This window comes from Salvelinus namaycush, chromosome 41, assembly GCF_016432855.1.
Source record: "Salvelinus namaycush isolate Seneca chromosome 41, SaNama_1.0, whole genome shotgun sequence".
NCBI lineage: Eukaryota > Metazoa > Chordata > Actinopteri > Salmoniformes > Salmonidae > Salvelinus > Salvelinus namaycush.
The window spans coordinates 12,871,650-12,889,936 of record NC_052347.1 but is presented as its reverse complement, the minus strand read 5'-3'; the positions used below and the strand labels follow the sequence as shown (position 1 = coordinate 12,889,936).

The 18,287-nt window shown below is 44.3% G+C and overlaps 2 protein-coding genes across 4 annotated transcripts; one reads left to right on the top strand and one right to left on the bottom strand.

Annotated features, from left to right (window-relative positions):
- Positions 1-231: 231 nt before the first annotated feature.
- On the bottom strand, positions 232-16,796 carry LOC120034580 (ATP-dependent DNA helicase Q5-like). 3 transcript variants are annotated; one of them, XM_038981178.1, is made up of 18 exons: positions 16,661-16,796; positions 16,281-16,402; positions 15,604-16,125; positions 14,575-14,671; positions 14,135-14,409; positions 13,887-13,969; positions 5,109-5,330; positions 4,705-4,825; positions 4,152-4,188; positions 3,985-4,043; positions 3,291-3,364; positions 3,082-3,175; positions 2,781-2,957; positions 1,925-2,538; positions 1,793-1,838; positions 1,444-1,668; positions 1,271-1,343; positions 232-1,193 (listed from the first exon to the last, which is right to left on the bottom strand). In XM_038981178.1, the coding sequence occupies exons 1-18, from the start codon at positions 16,752-16,754 to the stop codon at positions 1,042-1,044; spliced, it is 3,087 nt and encodes a 1,028-aa protein (XP_038837106.1). In that variant the 5' UTR covers positions 16,755-16,796; the 3' UTR covers positions 232-1,041. The 3 variants fall into 3 exon arrangements, with proteins under 3 accessions (XP_038837106.1, XP_038837107.1, XP_038837108.1); XM_038981179.1 differs by lacking the exon at positions 1,271-1,343 and having other exon boundaries at positions 1,080-1,193; XM_038981180.1 differs by lacking the exons at positions 232-1,193; positions 1,271-1,343; positions 1,444-1,668; ... (2 more) ...; positions 2,781-2,957; positions 4,705-4,825 and having other exon boundaries at positions 3,083-3,175.
- On the top strand, positions 16,362-18,283 carry npm2a (nucleophosmin/nucleoplasmin, 2a). The gene is made up of 6 exons (XM_038981187.1): positions 16,362-16,619; positions 17,252-17,369; positions 17,472-17,554; positions 17,691-17,901; positions 18,043-18,105; positions 18,215-18,283. The coding sequence occupies exons 2-6, from the start codon at positions 17,318-17,320 to the stop codon at positions 18,232-18,234; spliced, it is 429 nt and encodes a 142-aa protein (XP_038837115.1). The 5' UTR covers positions 16,362-16,619; positions 17,252-17,317; the 3' UTR covers positions 18,235-18,283.
- Positions 18,284-18,287: the final 4 nt, after the last annotated feature.

Below are 18,287 nucleotides of genomic sequence, written 5' to 3'. Positions count from 1 at the left end.
GGCAAATGCCACGCATAATTCCCCCCCGCCATTGTGATTTAAGTAGGCCGTTGTTGTTGTTACAAGCCCCCACTCATTCGTGCTTTGCACTGATATCTCTCCAGATCCATTCTGCAACGATCCCCAACCCCCTTCCCTATACAGGGGAAGATGCTGCTCCATAAAACAGTCTTTCCACTTAATCTAATTGTTTATAGCCCATGAGCCATTTAGTACCAGCCACTAGACATTCAGTGTTAGAGATTTTATTGTTAACAGGTCTCACATGGAGTAAATGTGTGTGATGGCTGGGTTTTTTGGATACATTTCTGTGATGGCTGGGAGCTTTTCCCCCATTGGTGCATCAAGTGCTCTTTGGATTCCATCATGTTTGAAATTACTGACTGTTTGAAAAGTCACCTACCCAGTCACCAACCAGCACAGGCAGACGTGGCCAGCTCTGATCTTTTTAGACAAGATAACTTTGTACCAGATAACCATAAGGACAAGAGAAAAAACTAATTAATATTTTTGGGGATTCCTCAGCATAAACAAAAGTTCTCATTGAGAATCTCATGAAAACAACTAATAACTAACAAACTAACAACAAAAAAGACATTAAATGACAGCTCTAAAATAAATCAAGGATAGAGTGTGGCTGTTACACATCCAGCTGGGTGTCCTCTTTAGTCAGGCAGAATGACAGACCAGGTAGCAGCAGGGTTTGGCCTGGTAAAACCATAGCATCCATGTCCTAGTCACATGGTGCTAACATCAAACAAAGAGCCACCTCTGTTCGGCATTGAGCAGGGATGACTAACTGTTCCCCAGCAGCACCAGCAGACATGCTGTATACAGTACATGTTTAATGGCCGCCATTACAGCGGCTCTCCACGCCACGACAGCACGAGCCTGGAGTTGACACAGCATAGCAGCATATCATCTCTGTAACGGCTCAGTATCTTGGCCTGGGAGAGATGTGAGGGAGGGAATCAGTTGGAGAGAGAGAGAGAGGATGAAGGGATCAGACCCCCAGGTTGTTATCCTCCTCCACCTTTCTGTTCATAGTCCCGCCTCCTCCCATCCCTCTGTGTTCACATCCCTCTGTGTCTCAGTGCTGTGTGGTCCCTTCAGGTGCTTCCAGTCTGCTTCACTCTCACAGCGCTTCACACCGCTGAAGAACTTCTTTATCAGATTCTTGGCCTGCATTTTCACTGTGGACACAAATATAGTTCATTATTAGAAAAGGCAGCTTGTGCTAGTGTGCACACACAATGTTTGTCTTCCTCACCTTGACCTCTTCCCCTACTCCTCCCCTCTGCTAGTAGATGAGACAAGTAGCGGGCAAATGACTTGAACAGCTCCTACAACAAGGAAGATTTGGAATACTACGATTTGAAAAAGTGACAAATGAAGAACCAAATATCTTCATCACAGCTTATGCCCCTTCCCGCTCTCCCTCACCTTGGTGGCAAACTTGCCCTGCGTATAGAAGGGGTCTAGACAGCGCACCACGATGTCAGCCACCTCCTTCAGAGACACAGGCTTGGGGGCTTTGCTTGGGCTCCCTGGCTCCAGTACAGTCTCCTGGACTTTGGGGTTAAAGGTCACCTTCTTCCTGCTGTCCTGTAGGGGGCAGCTACGCTTGGCTGGGGGGAGGGCCTCCCTCTCTTCACTGTCCTCACATAGCTGACACACACACAGAGAACGTGTGGTAGTAGATGTTAACAATGATGTCATCATTACATTACTGTTAAAAAAACATGGACGACACAATAAGACTGTTGTGGCAATATAATATTGATCTCCATACCCTTAGTTTTAGCAACGATTTAGCCTTGTTTTCATGTGCATTTTGCCTGTGAAGAAGACAAAGGAGTTTAGAGAGGCGCAAAACGGAATAAACCAGTCAGACTTTATCTACAACTTCCGAGGGACATCTTACACTGTGATAGAGTCCAAGTCCAGTTTAGCTTCCTCTTTAACCTCCTCGTCATCATTATCCAAGTTGTTGATTTCCGTGGGGATGATTTCCATGGGACTAGTGTCCATAGGGATGGTATCCATGGAGACAGTAGCAGGTGTGATTTCCTGAGTGGGGAGTGACTGGGGTGGTATTGAAAAGACCTGAGACGACACATCATTGGTTCTTATCTCCACCTCTTGACTCTTTTCAATCGGTTTCTCCCCAAAGTACTGGGTAATGTTGCGGGAGTTCTTAGCAGCCTCTGCTAGCTTCTGCTTCTTGCTCAGGGCCTTGCCTCCTGTCTTGGTGGGACTGTTCAGGAAGGCAGAGACTGCACTGGCTTTAGCTCTGATGGAGGAGCTGATGGTTGGTGCTGCATCTCCAGTCTTTGTCTCCTTCCTCTTCCCCCTCTCCTCCTCACCAGCTGACTCTCCAGACCCAGCCAGGCAGTCAGGGCCCCCGCTCCCTGTCCCCCTGTTGGCCCCTGGACCTGTAGTGGAGCCCTCACAGTTAGAGGCCCTCAGCAGCTCACTGGCAGTCTGGAAGGGGTTGGAGGAGCCCCTCAGACCTGCTCCTATTCTCTTCCGCTTTAGCTGGTGGAGAGAAGGAGACACAGAAGGAAGGATGCTTAGTTACTAATAGAACCCAGTACAGTATGAGGCTGACTCACAATAACACTGACTGCATCCTGTTAATAAATGGGCTGAGACAGTCTCAATGTATTAGCCAGTAGATACATATTTAGTCATTACTGCTGCTTATAAAGGAGCACTACAGTATTTTATAAGGCAAAGTAAAAGCAGAGTTCTCTGTGTGCTGTGGTGTTGGGCCTTACTGAGTAGATCTGTGAGGCGGGGGTGAAGCCCTGCTGCTCCTCAGTCAAGGAGGAAGAGGAGGAGGCTGCTTCATCTTTGGATTCAGTCTTTATCTCTGTGGATTCCCCAGAGCCGCTGGTCCCTTCTCCTCTTCCTCCTCCTGCAGAGGCAGCCCCTCCCTTCTTCATCTCTGATACCTTTAGAAACAAGAGATAAGTTAGATGAGTGAAAGAATAACTTAAAAATAATAGCTTCCATTGGACTCGATACATAAAGTGACTTTAGAGTTGTACAATAAACCAGTAGTCAGGAGCTACTTACTCTCTTCAGGACAGCTGCTTTGTACAAGTTGGAAGACTTGGTGATCTTGAAGACCTCATGTTCAATATCCACTGCCAAGGAGAGTGTGTCAGAGCTGGGTGAGGGGCGGGGGGAAAAGGGAAAGAAAGAAATCCAAGTGTCAGTTCAGTTGTCCCAGTGGCATCAGTGACTTGGCATTTTAGGTGCATGTGGTTAGTAGTGACTGGTACCTGTGTGTGTCTGCTGCTGCCACCTGGTGGTTGTTCAGAGCCTCCTGTAACAGGGCCACACAGTGCTCCCGGGCCTAGAATTGATGCACACATTTGGCACACACTCTCATCAAAACTATTTTTTTTAAAGGCAAGTGAAGATGTATTCATTTGATTTCATCCTCTATTCAAAGGGAAAGTGTCATTGAGATTTAAAGCATGTCTTTACAAGGAAGAACTGGTCAGTAGCAGCTCCAGAATAAAATCAACATTATACATACATTTATGTTAACTTTTTTAAATCATGACATACAATCAGTCAGACACTGTTAAAAAAAATACAAAATGTGGTTAAATATTTTCCTTGAAAATGGGTATTCTTGTAATACATGTATGAACCACACAGTGGTAGTACAATCCCCTCTCTGTTCCCTCAATCTGCAAACATAGATGTTCAGTGCTCTGTGCATTTGATCACATATTGAGAGTGGGACCCTGGATAAGCCAGCATCTTGTTGGGTAAAGGATTTAAAGCAGAATGTAATTATGGATGAATAAATCGTTTCTAACGAGCTCATGATGGTGGAGATGCTGAATACACAAGGACATGTGCATTAAACATCAAAAACATGTGAATGTGCATATTGCTTTGCACGTACGTGAGCATGCATGTGAGCATGCGCATGTGTGAGGCGTTTCCATACTAGAGCTGTACCTTGACAGTGAGCCTGGGGATTTTCTGGCTGCTGGCCTCCCTGAGTGGGCAGTTATCATCTGTAGACACATTTGAACACAATATCCAAACCCATTCAGTCACATAACAGTATTTTTAGTCAGTCACTTTGCTTGTCTACACTGATATTACAACAATAGAGAACCCACCTGGGGGGATAAATGAATCTTTGTGTCCCTCAGACACCTAGAGGAAAGAGAGAGAAGAAAACAAAGGGAAATAAGACACCCCCCCTCACACTTCGATTGTCAGTTAGAGCAGAGAACCTACAGAGTGCCCCTCAAATTCCTCACTCCAGCACTAGACTGCTGCCTCTCTCACCTAGTTGCTAGTGTTTCAGTGTTCCAAGCCCCATGCTGTTGCTGGCAGCATCTCAAACCAACAGTCTCAAAATAATGGCTCAACTCAACATGTCTTTTGTTTGTCAGGATTAATAGTATGGATTTGAATAGCCCTGTTGTGCTCGATTTGACTCCACATATGGGAGAGATTTATCACATGGTGCCTTACAGGGGCCCCTAGCCCCATAGCCTCCTTGCCTGGCTGACTGGCTGGCCACAGCTGGAACACAGATGTGGAGAGAGAGGGAGCTACTACAGTGTATGAAGGTTTGTTTACTGAAGCAATGGAATGCTTATGAGTCAGATGTTGTGTATAACAGTATGACAGCAGGGCTGTCCATGTACAGCATGTACACAGTACATGAATGTGAGGTTTCATCTTGCGCAGGTTCATTTGTTTCTTGAAGAGATCTCCAAACTCCTTCCTCCGATGTTCGGAGCCATCATCATCACCACCGCTCTCCCAGCCCTCCTCATCATGCCTGAGGAGATGACATCACCACAGACCTCAGCATTCCTACTGTACTGTCTATGAGTGACAGCTAGAAAACACATTTTAAAATCAACAATACATTTGAAAATAATCCTAATCCAACCAAATACTGCAACCAAAACATGACTAGCAAGTCAGAAGGAAAGACCCCCCATCTTGCCCTGTTAGCAACTAAAAACTACAACAAATGTTAGCCTGGATGCCAGTCTGTTTCTGCTTTAACCAACAGAGTTAGACTGGCCTCCAGGCTACTAGACCATTGCATTTCTGACCTCTCAAAGCCGTAGCCCTTCCTCCCCCCGGCGTAGAGGTCACGGTCAAACCCAAACGGGCCCCTGGGCTGTGTGCTCCGAGCTGCTCCAGTCTTGGTGCACAAAGTGGCCCCCTTCTCCAGCTGGGCCCGCACAGCCTTGGGGTCACGACAGTAGTCACAGGCCCCCGCACAGTCCGGCTTCTGGTCCCCAAAGAACTTGGAGATGGTGGCATGGCGGCAGCTGAGAGCCCAGAAATACGGGTGTGAGAGAGACAAACATATTGCACAGACATGCTAGAGGTCAAACCCCTAGGAGAGTAGCTCAGTGGAGCCCACAGTGTCTCAAAATGCTCAGAGCAAAGATATTGTGCATGCCTCATTAAGACTCATAATACAGAAAAGTGCACATGACACAGTATAATATCAGAAAGGTAGCTAATGCTGCTGATAGGAGGAATTATACAATGATTGTGTCATGGAGAAATGAAGAAGAGGATCGTCATTGATCAATAGCTACCACTGTGTAACATATTCTCCATTACTGTCTATGATCGATGTGTGTGTGTGTGTGTATGATGTGTGATCAAACAAGGTCACACTCAACTGGCCATCATGTGGCCAAATAAGGCTTTGACCCGACTCACTATCACTATATGCTAATCCCACTTGAGCAGAGAGGGGTCGTTCCATTTGATTTGAATGCCTTTTTGACCACACCCCTTTTGATTTGAACAAAACTTACCATACATATTTGCCCATGATAGAAGTGGTCAGAAAGTAACTTTTTGGCAGTGGTGGAAAAAGTACCCAATTGTCATACTTGAGTAAAAGTAAAAGATACCTTAATAGAAAATGACTCAAAAGTCACCCAGTAAAATACTACTTGAGTCAAAGTATTTGGTTTTAAAAACCAGACAGCACAATTATATATTTTTTTCCAACACTCAGACATAATTTACAAACTAAGCATTTGTGTTTTGTGAGTCCACCAGATAAGAGGCAGTAGGCATGACCAGGGATGTTCTCTTGATTAATGCGTGAATTGGACTATTTTCCTGTCCTGCTAAGCATTCAAAATGTAAGGAGTACGTTCGGGTGTCAGAGAAAATGTCAAGATTAAAAAGTACATAATTTTCTTTAGGAATGTAGTGAAGTAAAAGTTGTCGAAAATATAAAATAGTAAAGTACAGATAATGGGGAAAAAAACGACTTAAGTAGTACTTTAAAGTATTTTTACTTAAGTACTTTACACCACTGCTTTTTGAAACCTGAATACCAAAACATTTAGGCGATATAGGTGCTCAAGGTGACTTATTTTGCATACCCCACCATAACATGAGACATCAATGTCTTAAATCACTGGAAAAGATAAACAGTTGAGTTTGATATCATTTAAAAATGTACAAAAAGGGTTGTCAAACTATTTGATCATTTCTTCCCAAAACATTTTTTACCTTTGATGTCAATCATCTAAAACCGTGTAAACTCAACAACAAAAACACATTTTCCCGTATGTTGTAGCGTAGACCCTATTTTTCCTCATCTAAGGTTTTTGTGTTGTGCCTGCCATCGGTTGAGACACAGCATACTCTTGAATACAGGGTGGTTGTCATGTTTTGGCTGATAATATACTAAAATGTGACTAAAATAAAAATGTCTACTTTTAAAATGGTACCAGAGAGATGGTTGGAGGTCCCCACATCAGAGAATGTTGACTTGAATGGGAATATCAGTTGGTTTAAATAACACTGTCAATCTTCCATAGGAAACCTATTGAAATCAAAGAAATATAGATCATAGAATAGACATTCCCATTTAAGTTGAAATTCAATTGTGTGTGGACCAGCAGCCATCTTTATGGTAGTAATTAGAAGTAAACATTTAAATTACATTTAAAATGTCAATGGTGTATCAGCTTAATTGCAGGGGTCTGAAGGGATAGGTCCATTCTATGAATTATATTGCTATGATTGAAATGACAAGAGCATGTTGTGTCTCAACCGAAAGAATTTATCAAATATTTTGACAACCCTTTTGTAAGCTTTTAAATGATTTAAAACTGAACTGGTTATCTTTTCCAGTGATGAAGACATGGATGTCTCATGGAATTGTGGGGTATACAAAACTGGTCCACTTTGAGCAATGGGTAACTTTGAGCTAGAATGTTTTGGCATTCAGGTCCAAAAAAAAGACACTTTCTGACCACTTCTACCATGGGCAAATATGTATGGAAAGTTTCATTCAAATCAAAAGGGTCATACAGTTATGGAAATGAAATGCAGTAACTCTGAAGGAGTGTGAAGTGTATTCTCCAGTAAAAGAACACCAGTTTAACGATACGTCTGTGAACTGGATGCGGTTTCTGCTCACTTATAGACACACCACTCCCTTCTATTCTGACAAACTCGATTGATGAGGAGAAAAATGGGTTGTGGGTGTGGAATGACTCCTGTGTGAATAATGTGAAACAGAGACGAGGTTCTACAAAATAACTGCTTCCCTAGAGTCTAGTCTGAATAGAAAACCAACATTTAGGAGACTTGTAGGTGAGTGAGATTGGCCATGGGTGGTGGTTGGTGAGGATGTTACTGTTCTAAATGACTTTTAAATAGATTTAAACATCTGAATGTCTATTCACTCTTTAGAGTATGTCTGTTCCGCTTCTTTGTATAACAGCTTGCTCTTTCACTCAATACACAATATTATGTCATGTATACACACACAGAGATCCACTCAGTCGTACACACATTCATACAGGCTAGTGTCTCTGAGGAATACTAATCAAGCCACCTCCATAACACACAAAGCAAGACTACCTCGGATGGAAACCCAGTCTCCACAGTTTTCAAAGAGGGGGGAAAGAGGCAGTCTCACCAAGGGAGGAGGGGAGAGTAAGAGAGAGAGAGAGAGAGAGAGAGAGAGAGAGAGAGAGAGAGAGAGGGGATTGAGAGAGAGAGCGAGCGAGCGACAGAGAGAGAGCGAGAAAGAGAGCGAGCGAGAAAGAGAGCGAGCGAGCAAGAGACAGAGCTCATGAAGCAACAGAGTCTTTCCAGAGGAGGAGTGAAGGAAGAAGATAACGACCCACAGCAGAAGGAGGAGATGATGAACTAGCATTAATACAACAGGCAGAGAGCACAAAAACACAGCAGGAGTCCTTTGTAAGTGGAGATAAACAGTGTTGCTCTTGCACAACCGCTGCCTTTTCCACTGGCACCAAGAGATGACAACAGCTACTACTAACTGGGAGAGAAGTAAGAATAAAAGGAGAGAATAAGAGTGGGGCAAGAGACAGAAAAAAAAAAAAAGCAAACCAATGACAGCTGGAAAGCAAACCAATGACAGCTGGAGAAAGCTCACTTCGAGCCCGATTTGTTTCCTTTCTGAAACCCAGAACAGACTGTACAGAGGACAGCAGTGCAGCGGATGGGGGTTTGGCCATCTCTTGGCTTCGATGCTAATCGCTACTTGAGGACTTATTTCTGCTGAACCTAATCCTGAAAAGACCGCTGGGTCGAGGAGGCGTGGTCACCACCTCTGTCTCACTGCTGGCTCCAGCTCACCCAGCAACACACAGGGAACTCGCTCTCCACACTCACTCAGGTAGGTGTTGGTTCTTGTGTTACATCACTAACTGATTCGCTTCGTTAGACAAGCACAGTTTAGCACCTTTATTTCCTCTGTTGCATATCTGCAAACTACCCATACAGTTCAGGTGAGTGTATGCTGGTTGTGAGTGTGTACATGTAGCCTATATACATGCAAATACAGGCCAGAATAACAGTGTTAGCATACTTTATAGCCTAACCAAAAGAATGTGAAGAGTGTAATTTAGCTGTCATCAGTGTATTCCAGCTGTGTATTAATAGGGAGGCTATTTACATGTGAACACAGTGTGGACCAGAGTTGGAACAGCTCTAGAACGGGAGCTCTCTTCCTGTATGTCATTACCATAATGACATTTCTAACAGCTGAATATTTAGCTACACTTTACTACTGTGGGAAGACTTGCTCCCACACCCCCCGGCCTAGCCATGAAACCTGAGACTGGTGAAAGCCCAGTCTGACTGGGATCCATCACTACACCAGCTGGTGGGAGTCTACCTGGGAGAGAGAAACAGAGCAGCTGTGGGAAACAGAACTAAAGTAAAAACTATTGTCAGCTAAATTTATACAAAATACATTGGACAGAACACATTCCACCACGATGGACTCGGGCAGGTCCAGCAACACAACAGGAACGGAAACTCTTTTAAAAGGGACACAGACAGCAGGACAAAGAGACTGAGCCAACAGTCTGGTATCTGTTTTACATGCCACACCTATAGTCAATAAAGCATTTTACTGTCAAATGAATTGAAGCACTATTCTATTTTTCTAAAGACTTCCCCTTTAATAGAATCAATAGATTCAAGTCTATCCCAATCCAAGTCAATCTAGTGTTGTGATGAAGAGAACAGACATGTAATGTAATCAAGTAGCCTACAGTGTGATCAGGGTTGGGAGAGAAGTAACACTGGTGTAGCTGCATAGCTAGAGAGAAGAAGATAAAGAGAGTGTGATGAGGAGGAGAACTGTGGAGGGATGATCATGAGATAATTCATATGAGCAGGATCCTGTCTTGGCATCAATTGTCACACCCAACTGCTATTTACAGTTTATAGGGAACATACTTCCCCATAGCAACAGCAACATATGGCCTACTCACATGTGCATAAAGAATAGACAGAAACCTAGAATATATTTTAACACACAACAAGGCAAACATCGATGTCTGCCCTTGAAATAACATAGATAAAAGTCCTCCCTTTATACAGTCAGCCAGTGGGACCCTCCTCTCGGTCTCATGACTGTTGTGATAACTGTGGCGTGTCAGTCCACAGCTATGCTGCTGGGAGAGCCCTATAGTTACTCTAGTAAGCCTGGAACAGACACAATCCCACTGGCCCAGAAAAACAAAATCATTTACACACCAACATATTACCAGATTATAACACACTTTCTAGAGCCTCCTCTTTCTTATAGGAATCAGTTGATTTCACTCTGTCCTACCTACTCATCAGAAACACATGCACTAGCAGCTAGCCTATATATTCAAGGATGAACACAATGGTTTGTCAACATTCCATTGGTGTCAGGTCATCTACATAGTTAGACAGTAACATACAGCATCTCTGACTTCTAGACTCACAGTCCATTATGGGTGAAGAATAAGGAATGAAACAAATGCTTAGATTCTAATAATTCTAATAATATATTGTAATAATAATCCATTATTAATAATCCATCTACTTTTATCCCTTTATTTGTACCTTCAGCAAAGTGGTCACATCACACAACCTGCACCCAGATACTACAGAGTTGCACCCACCCTCAGTGTGTGAGTGACATGATGGATGCCAGGGAGGATATGCTGACCCTGCTACAGAAGCTCTGGGCCAAACTGCAGGGTCTCCCCACCGCCAGCCCTCTGGAGATGGGGGCCTTCGCTGTCCTCGTCCTCTTTATCGGTAAGCTACACCTCTCATATAGATATACACACACCTCTCAGTGGAGATATACTCCATACACCTAACCATGTGCTTCAGAACATGTCAGAACATGTCTTGCAAAGGATGAAACTCCAACATCTGTAATATCACTTTAGATAGAGGGAAATCAATCATCCTGTCTGGACATAGCCTAGACATAATTCAAATACACTGCTCAAAAAAATAAAGGGAACACTTAAACAACACAATGTAACTCCAAGTCAATCACACTTCTGTGAAATCAAACTGTCCACTTAGGAAGCAACACTGATTGACAATAAATTTCACATGCTGTTGTGCAAATGGAATAGACAAAAGGTGGAAATTATAGGCAATTAGCAAGACACCCCCAATAAAGGAGTGATTCTGCAGGTGGTGACCACAGACCACTTCTCAGTTCCTATGCTTCCTGGCTGATGTTTTGGTCACTTTTGAATGCTGGCGATGCTTTCACTCTAGTGGTAGCATGAGACGGAGTCTACAACCCACACAGGTGGCTCAGGTAGTGCAGCTCATCCAGGATGGCACATCAATGCGAGCTGTGGCAAGAAGGTTTGCTGTGTCTGTCAGCGTAGTGTCCAGAGCATAGAGGCGCTACCAGGAGACAGGCCAGTACATCAGGAGACGTGGAGGAGGCCGTAGGAGGGCAACAACCCAGCAGCAGGACCGCTACCTCCGCCTTTGTGCAAGGGGGAGCACTGCCAGAGCCCTGCAAAATGACCTCCAGCAGGCCACAAATGTGCATGTGTCAGCATATGGTCTCACAAGGGCTCTGAGGATCTCATCTCGGTACCTAATGGCAGTCAGGCTACCTCTGGCGAGCACATGGAGGGCTGTGCGGCCCCACAAAGAAATGCCACCCCACACCATGACTGACCCATCGCCAAACCGGTCATGCTGGAGGATGTTGCAGGCAGCAGAACGTTCTCCACGGCGTCTCCAGACTCTGTCACGTCTGTCACATGTGCTCATGTGCTCAGTGTGAACCTGCTTTCATCTGTGAAGAGCACAGGGCGCCAGTGGCGAATTTGCCAATCTTGGTGTTCTCTGGCAAATGCCAAACGTCCTGCACGGTGTTGGGCTGTAAGCACAACCCCCACCTGTGGACGTCGGGCCCTCATACCACCCTCATGGAGTCTGTTTCTGACCGTTTGAGCAGACACATGCACATTTGTGGCCTGCTAGAGGTCATTTTGCAGGGCGCTGGCAGTGCACCTCCTTGCACAAAGGCGGAGGTAGCGGTCCTGCTGCTGGGTTGTTGCCCTCCTACGGCCTCCTCCACGTCTCCTGATGTACTGGCCTGTCTCCTGGTAGCGCCTCCATGCTCTGGACACTACGCTTACAGACACAGCAAACCTTTTTGCCACAGCTCGCATTGATGTGCCATCCTGGATGAACTGCACTACCTGAGCCACTTGTGTGGGTTGTAGACTCCGTCTCATGCTACCACTAGAGTGAGAGCACCGCCAGCATTCAAAAGTGACCAAAACATCAGCCAGGAAGCATAGGAACTGAGAAGTGGTCTGTGGTCACCACCTGCAGAATCACTCCTTTTTTGGGGGTGTCTTGCTAATTGCCTATAATTTCCACCTTTTGTCTATTCCATTTGCACAACAGCATGTGAAATTTATTGTCAATCAGTGTTGCTTCCTAAGTGGACAGTTTGATTTCACAGAAGTGTGATTGACTTGGAGTTACATTGTGTTGTTTAAGTGTTCCCTTTATTTTTTTGAGCAGTGTATGTAGGCCAGCTACTATAAAAGGTGTTGTCAATGGTGTGTTCTTTCCTAGTGGTCTTCCTGCTCATGCTGCTGATGACCTGTTTGACGTGCTGCTGCTGTCACAGAACCAGAACCAAGGGGCCACATAGTCAGCTAACCTGAGACAATCCCCACTTCCCCCAATAATGAGGAGAGACATTATCAACAGGCACTCTATGGACCTGGCTAATAAAGCAGTCTTTGACGTGAGAGATGGACAAGACTAGACCTCTAGGACGGCTTCAACTGATCCACACAACACAAGGAGACAAGGAACACAGGAGCATGGAATCACACACACACACACAAATGCATCAAGTAATACAAACAACTATACATGTAGCAAAAAAATCCCAATAGAAGCACAGGAGATTGCTTGGGGAGATGAATGTCTGTCAGTTCTAGGCTGTATGAGTGTCAACTCAACCTCTGCCACTGGCTCAGAGACTCTAAGAAAGAGCCCTCTGCAGATCCCATCAACAACTAATTTAAATGGAGGCATCTTGCCAAACCCGTTGTGAGAGTGTTGCCATATGTCTTCTATCTAAAGGACTTCCTTTGCTTTATTGCCTTGTTCAAGTGCTAGATGGAACTAGGAAACTCAGAAATTTGTAATTTGCTAACTGGTTGAACGCGGCACGTGTATAACTCAACCAGTTAGCAAGTCAAAAAAGTTTGTTTCCTAGTTCCAACTAGCAGGTGAACACAGCATTAGTTCAGCAAAAACAAGCCATTATCTCATTCCTCAGGGGATTCAGAGGACCATGCCTGCCCTCTACTGTACAAACATGGAACTGAGGCAGTGAGGAAGCCTTGTAATATGCTTCACAGTTATACACAAAAACAGAAAAAGAGTAACGCTGTCATTTCCGTAGTTGTTGCATAGGTTAAAAAGGGCATCTCTACCTTCTGAAAAAGCATTTTCTTAGGCTGCCTAAAATAGTGCAATATGCTTTTGTATCTCTCTTGCATGAAATAAAACAAAAATGCAGATGATTGTGGTGAGTTATATCAGTGGTTCCCAAACTGTGGGCTGCTGTTGCGCCCCCCCACACACACACACTCTTGAACATTTAAATAATAGAATGCACAAGTTGCAATTTAAAAATGATGTAGTGCATCATCAGTTTCTCAGTCATTGCAGACCTAAGAGAGCCATTTATAACTTGTCAGAAATGTCCAGATCAACTAGCCTGTTGACTTTTTTTTGTAATGTTTGAGTCACTCAAATATCACATGAAAGCGTGGCTCCGAGAAAATTTGCTTTAAAACTGCAAAAGTTTCTCCGCACACCATGACAAAATGTGTAGATTTGCAGGAAATATTGTAAGCTTTTAAACCTGCAAAATCTTCTCTGCTCCAACAAGAGGGGTGTGTCATGAACAGTGCTTGTGCCCACAGAAATAGACGTGGCGCGCGACCACAGGGGGAGCGCGAGATGTTCCCCAATGCTGGAAGGGGGGGCCTGAGTGAAAAAGTTTGGGAACACCTGTGTTATATAACACTCACCCCTCTTGCTCACAGAATGACACCATGGCCTCGAAGTCTGTGATGGAAGCCTTGTCCTGATCTTTCTCGGAGCCACGCTTTGCCTGCAGAGAAGTCACACAATTATTCGCTCAAAGTTAAATAAACAAACATAAAAAGATTTGAACACTGTACACACCAATTGCAATCCCCATGTATTTACAGCACCATCATATTGCTATGCTAATAACAAGCCTGTGAGGCAGGTTGACAGTGTAGTTAGACGTAACCTGTTTGCGGGCCACCTCCTTGCGGATGAGGAAGTTCAACTGCTCCCTGTCCTTGGGGGAGTAGTATGTCCTGCAAGAAGAGGGCAGCCCGTCTCGCCCCGCACGCCCAGATTCCTGGTAGTAACTGGCAAGTGACTTGGCAAGGTTCCAGTGGGCCACAAACCTGACATTAGATTTGTCCACCCCCATGCCAAAGCTGATGGTGGCCACAATGACAAGCACCTTACCCTGCATCCAATCAGTCTGAGCCTCTGTGCGATCTCCTGCCTTCAACCCTACACAAGCAGGAGTTAAAGGTCAAGAGTCATGCCGCCCACTTTGTTATGTCTCATCTCACCATCAATAAAATAATCTGCTTGATTCTTGTCTTTATTCAACTTTAACATTGCCATTTACTATCCTACCCCACAATGTTTGTAAGCCCTTGAGGAATGTCTCACCTGCATGGTAAGGCTTGGCCAGGACTCCCAGCTTAGTCAGTTTGTAAGCCACCGTCTCACAGCCTTCTCTGGTTCGACAGTACACAATTCCACAACCCTGAAGAAAGACATACAGATAAATATCCCAAGCTAAGTACCATGCACTGATTATAAGGCTGGATGACATATTGAATTAATTAGAATTTGTTTTAGAGCAATATTCCAAATGCCTGTATCGCAACAATCACTTTTTGTATTTTATGACCGTTTATGTCTGCTTTTTCTCATGTCTTTTTGGTCTTGTCTCATTTGCTCTTTCTATGCACCTTCCCATTCTCTCACACACACACACACACACACACACACACACACACACACACACACACACACACACACACACACACACACACACACAAAGCCCCTCCCCCTGCAACTCACAACAACAAAGATGACTGATCACTTCCTCCCTGACAAGTGGTTTCAACTCGCTATTTGCATTTAAGGTTTGTTCCAACAGAATCAGTCATAGGGACACTGAAACACATTACTCTGATTACACCATCCATGATTTTACTGTAATAGAGGAGAAGTTAACCTTTCAACTCCTCAAATTGCACGCAGAGCAGACACTACTAAAACCAGAGAATCAATGAACACTGATTCTGGTAAATTCTTGTTCAGATTGTTGCAAAACGGGCATTTTCATAGACAGACTTGAAAGCCAGATCAGTGAATATTGCAAAAAAGCAGGTTATACTATTTTGATACAATAATTACATTATTAGTGGGTTTTATGGTTGTGGAAGGCTTATATTTACCCTAGGTATAATTTCACAAGCCCTGAATTCATTAGATTATTGCTGACTGTTTGAAATGCGGTGTATTTGACCTCTAAATCTAGATATATATTGTGAATCGGCCATAATAAAAAATAGACATATAATTTTTAGGCCATATCGCCCAGCCCTAACTGATTACACCATCCATTAGATATAGTAGGAAGAGATACTGCATATAAGAGAGAGTCAGAGGGGAATCTAGTCCACCAACCTGTCCTTTGGGGCCTTCCCCCAGGGTCAGGGCCTCCCTGATGAAGGCATGCAGGTGCTTGTAGGGGTCCTCCAGTAGCTCCCTGTACACCACCTCATAATGCAGGTTACTGCGAAACACAGGTGTGGCAAAGGACAGCGGTGATCGCAGCCTCAGGGACTTTGCTATGTCCTCCTGCACCTTCTGGGGTGCCGTGGCAGTCAGCGCCACGCAGGGTACCCCGGGCAGACGGGCACGCAAACTGCCCAGTTTGAGGTAGTCTGGTCTGAAGTCATGCCCCCACTGGGAGACACAGTGAGCCTCGTCCACAGCCAGGTAGGAGAGGAGGCTCCGGGAGAGCAGACCTGTAAGGCAGGGCTGGAAGGCAGGGGAGGCCAACATCTCTGGGGTGATGTAAAGCAGCTTCAACCTGGGGCTCTCACTCTCCAGATCGGCCAGGATCAGACGGCGCTCCCCTGCAGGGAGCTTGGAGTTGATGGAGCATGCAGGAATGTTCAGGTCTCTTAGGTGGTCCACTTGATCCTGTTATGGTGGATACAGAGAAAGGGATCATCATTGAAGAAACCTAAATACACAGCTAGCTATGCAGTTAAGGATAGCTCAGTCTATATCAGAATCAATCACGTAATCAGAACAAATTACACAACAGAAGAAAATACTAAAGAAGAGAGACTGACCTGGATGAGAGCGATAAGAGGGGATATGACCAAGGTAATACCCTTAGCCAACACTGCAGGAAGCTGGTAGCAGAGGGACTTCCCTGCCCCGGTGGGCATGCACACAAAAACATCCCTGTCACCTGCACACAACAGGGGCAGTAATTTACAATATTCCATCGACAGTCCGATTTGGGCAACGGCATTACTCAGATATGTTTAATGACAATAACTGATCATGCTAGCTAGTAGTAGCTAACAGTCAATGAACCCTTTGAAGAATTGGCTAATTAGCTACCTAGCTAGTTAGATAGCCTGCGGCTAGCTAAGATTAGCTAAAACTAGAAGAGCCGTTCCTAGGTAAGTTATTGTAAGTCCAACATGTCTATTGTGGTCCTCACCTTTAACAACTGCTTTAACAACGTCCTCCTGCTTCTGGGATCGGAACTTATCGAACCCAAAATGGGTTTTTAACGCCTTTATAATGGAAGTCATCTCTTATCCAGAAAAACGTCCAACTTGACAACAAACTTCATTCTCTCGTCGTCGCGTATCGATGACATCATGCCAGTCGGCACATAATAAAGGAAGCCATATTTTAACCAGTGAATCTCTTTAAACATATTTAATCTACGGTTCTCTTTTAAATATAATGTTTTATTTAATGTCAAATGACCGAAACAGATCTGTTTATGTTTTGTGCAAAAAACATTAAACACACACAACTCTGATTGGATTCATCATCCATGGGTACACGCCTTTGTTTTCCTGGCCAATGAGAGTCGAATGCGCTGTGATTAGCACCTGATTAGCACGACCCAGGCCAGGACAGATTTTAATGCTAGAATTTTTTTGTTGTCTCGATCGGTGAGGTGAGTCTCCGTTTACGTTTGAGTTCTGGTTGAATTTGGTGACCTCCATAGACTACTTTATCAACACCCAAACCAAAAACACTGACACAATCAAAAACACTGATATATTTATCAATAAAGCAGGGAGAGAAGAGGCATAGGATTGCAGAATATTAAAAGGAGGTAACTCCACTCCACTTCATCTCCATGGATCTCTCCCTTTCACCCTCTGTTTCTGACACTGTCTGTGTGCTCTGGGGTATGTACTGAGGTTAATGCCACCTTGAGATGGTTTGAAATTGGTGACCTAGATGCACAACAATGTATTGTAAACCCAGGGTCTCCTCTCTCCTCTGACTAGGCTGTGAACTGAATGATACCCAGAGAAAGGCAGTGTTTGAAATAGCGGAGGATTTGTTGGAGCATCAATTCTTTATCCGAACGGTCAGTCTAAGTCTTTAGTCCATCTCCAGCCCTCCACACACCCCATTAGCAGAGATCACTTGACTTAGTCAGTGACACAAAAATAGCATAGTCCAATGACAGCCCAACCCCTAATCTCTGCTCCCCTTGTGTATAGATGTGTCTGAGTGCAGAGGCCAGTAAGGAGATGCATGTAGTGGAGGTACAGGACAGAGTTGGGGAATACAGCAAGCCAGTGCCCATTGCCACTCTTCACCCTATGTGCCAACCTATGGTCAGTTTCAGTGGGTTTGAGCTCATGCCACCTGTCATCTTCAACCTTCGGTCTGGGCAGGGCCCCCTCTTCATTTCTGGACAGCATTTGACATGTAAGTAATTAAGATAGGAGAAAATTATGTTATTGTCTAGAGAATGGCATAAAAATAAATATTCATGTCAATTCTGGGACTCGGTTCTTTATTTGGCTAAGTTCAATTCAAATGATATCTGGTATTTTTGTGCTGTCATAGTGGTCTATGAGGAGGAGGAGGAGGAGGAGGAGAAGGAGGTCTTCTCATCAACACCCCCACTTGGTAAGTAAACAAATATAGAACTTCCAAGCTTCTTAACAGGATTACCTATTTTGATCCCTTATGACATTGTACAGTTCAGTATGAAATAGTTATTGTGTTTTTATTTCAGATCACAGTGGTCTTCAATAACATGATCAAATTTGAAGGACTTCAATAAAACACAGCACAAAAAGTAAAACCTT

Bases quoted from the DNA above. Each gene is read 5' to 3' on its own strand.
- npm2a (XM_038981187.1), top strand. From the start codon at position 17,318: ATGGATCTCTCCCTTTCACCCTCTGTTTCTGACACTGTCTGTGTGCTC. The intron at 17,555-17,690 runs GTCAGTCTAAGT...CCTTGTGTATAG, and splicing joins ATCAATTCTTTATCCGAACG to ATGTGTCTGAGTGCAGAGGC. The intron at 17,902-18,042 runs GTAAGTAATTAA...GTGCTGTCATAG, and splicing joins TTCTGGACAGCATTTGACAT to TGGTCTATGAGGAGGAGGAG.
- LOC120034580 (XM_038981178.1), bottom strand. From the start codon at position 16,754: ATGACTTCCATTATAAAGGCGTTAAAAACCCATTTTGGGTTCGATAAG. The intron at 4,826-5,108 runs GTCAGAAATGCA...TCATCTCCTCAG, and splicing joins AAGGGCTACGGCTTTGAGAG to GCATGATGAGGAGGGCTGGG. The intron at 2,539-2,780 runs GTAAGGCCCAAC...TCTCTCCACCAG, and splicing joins CCGCCTCACAGATCTACTCA to CTAAAGCGGAAGAGAATAGG.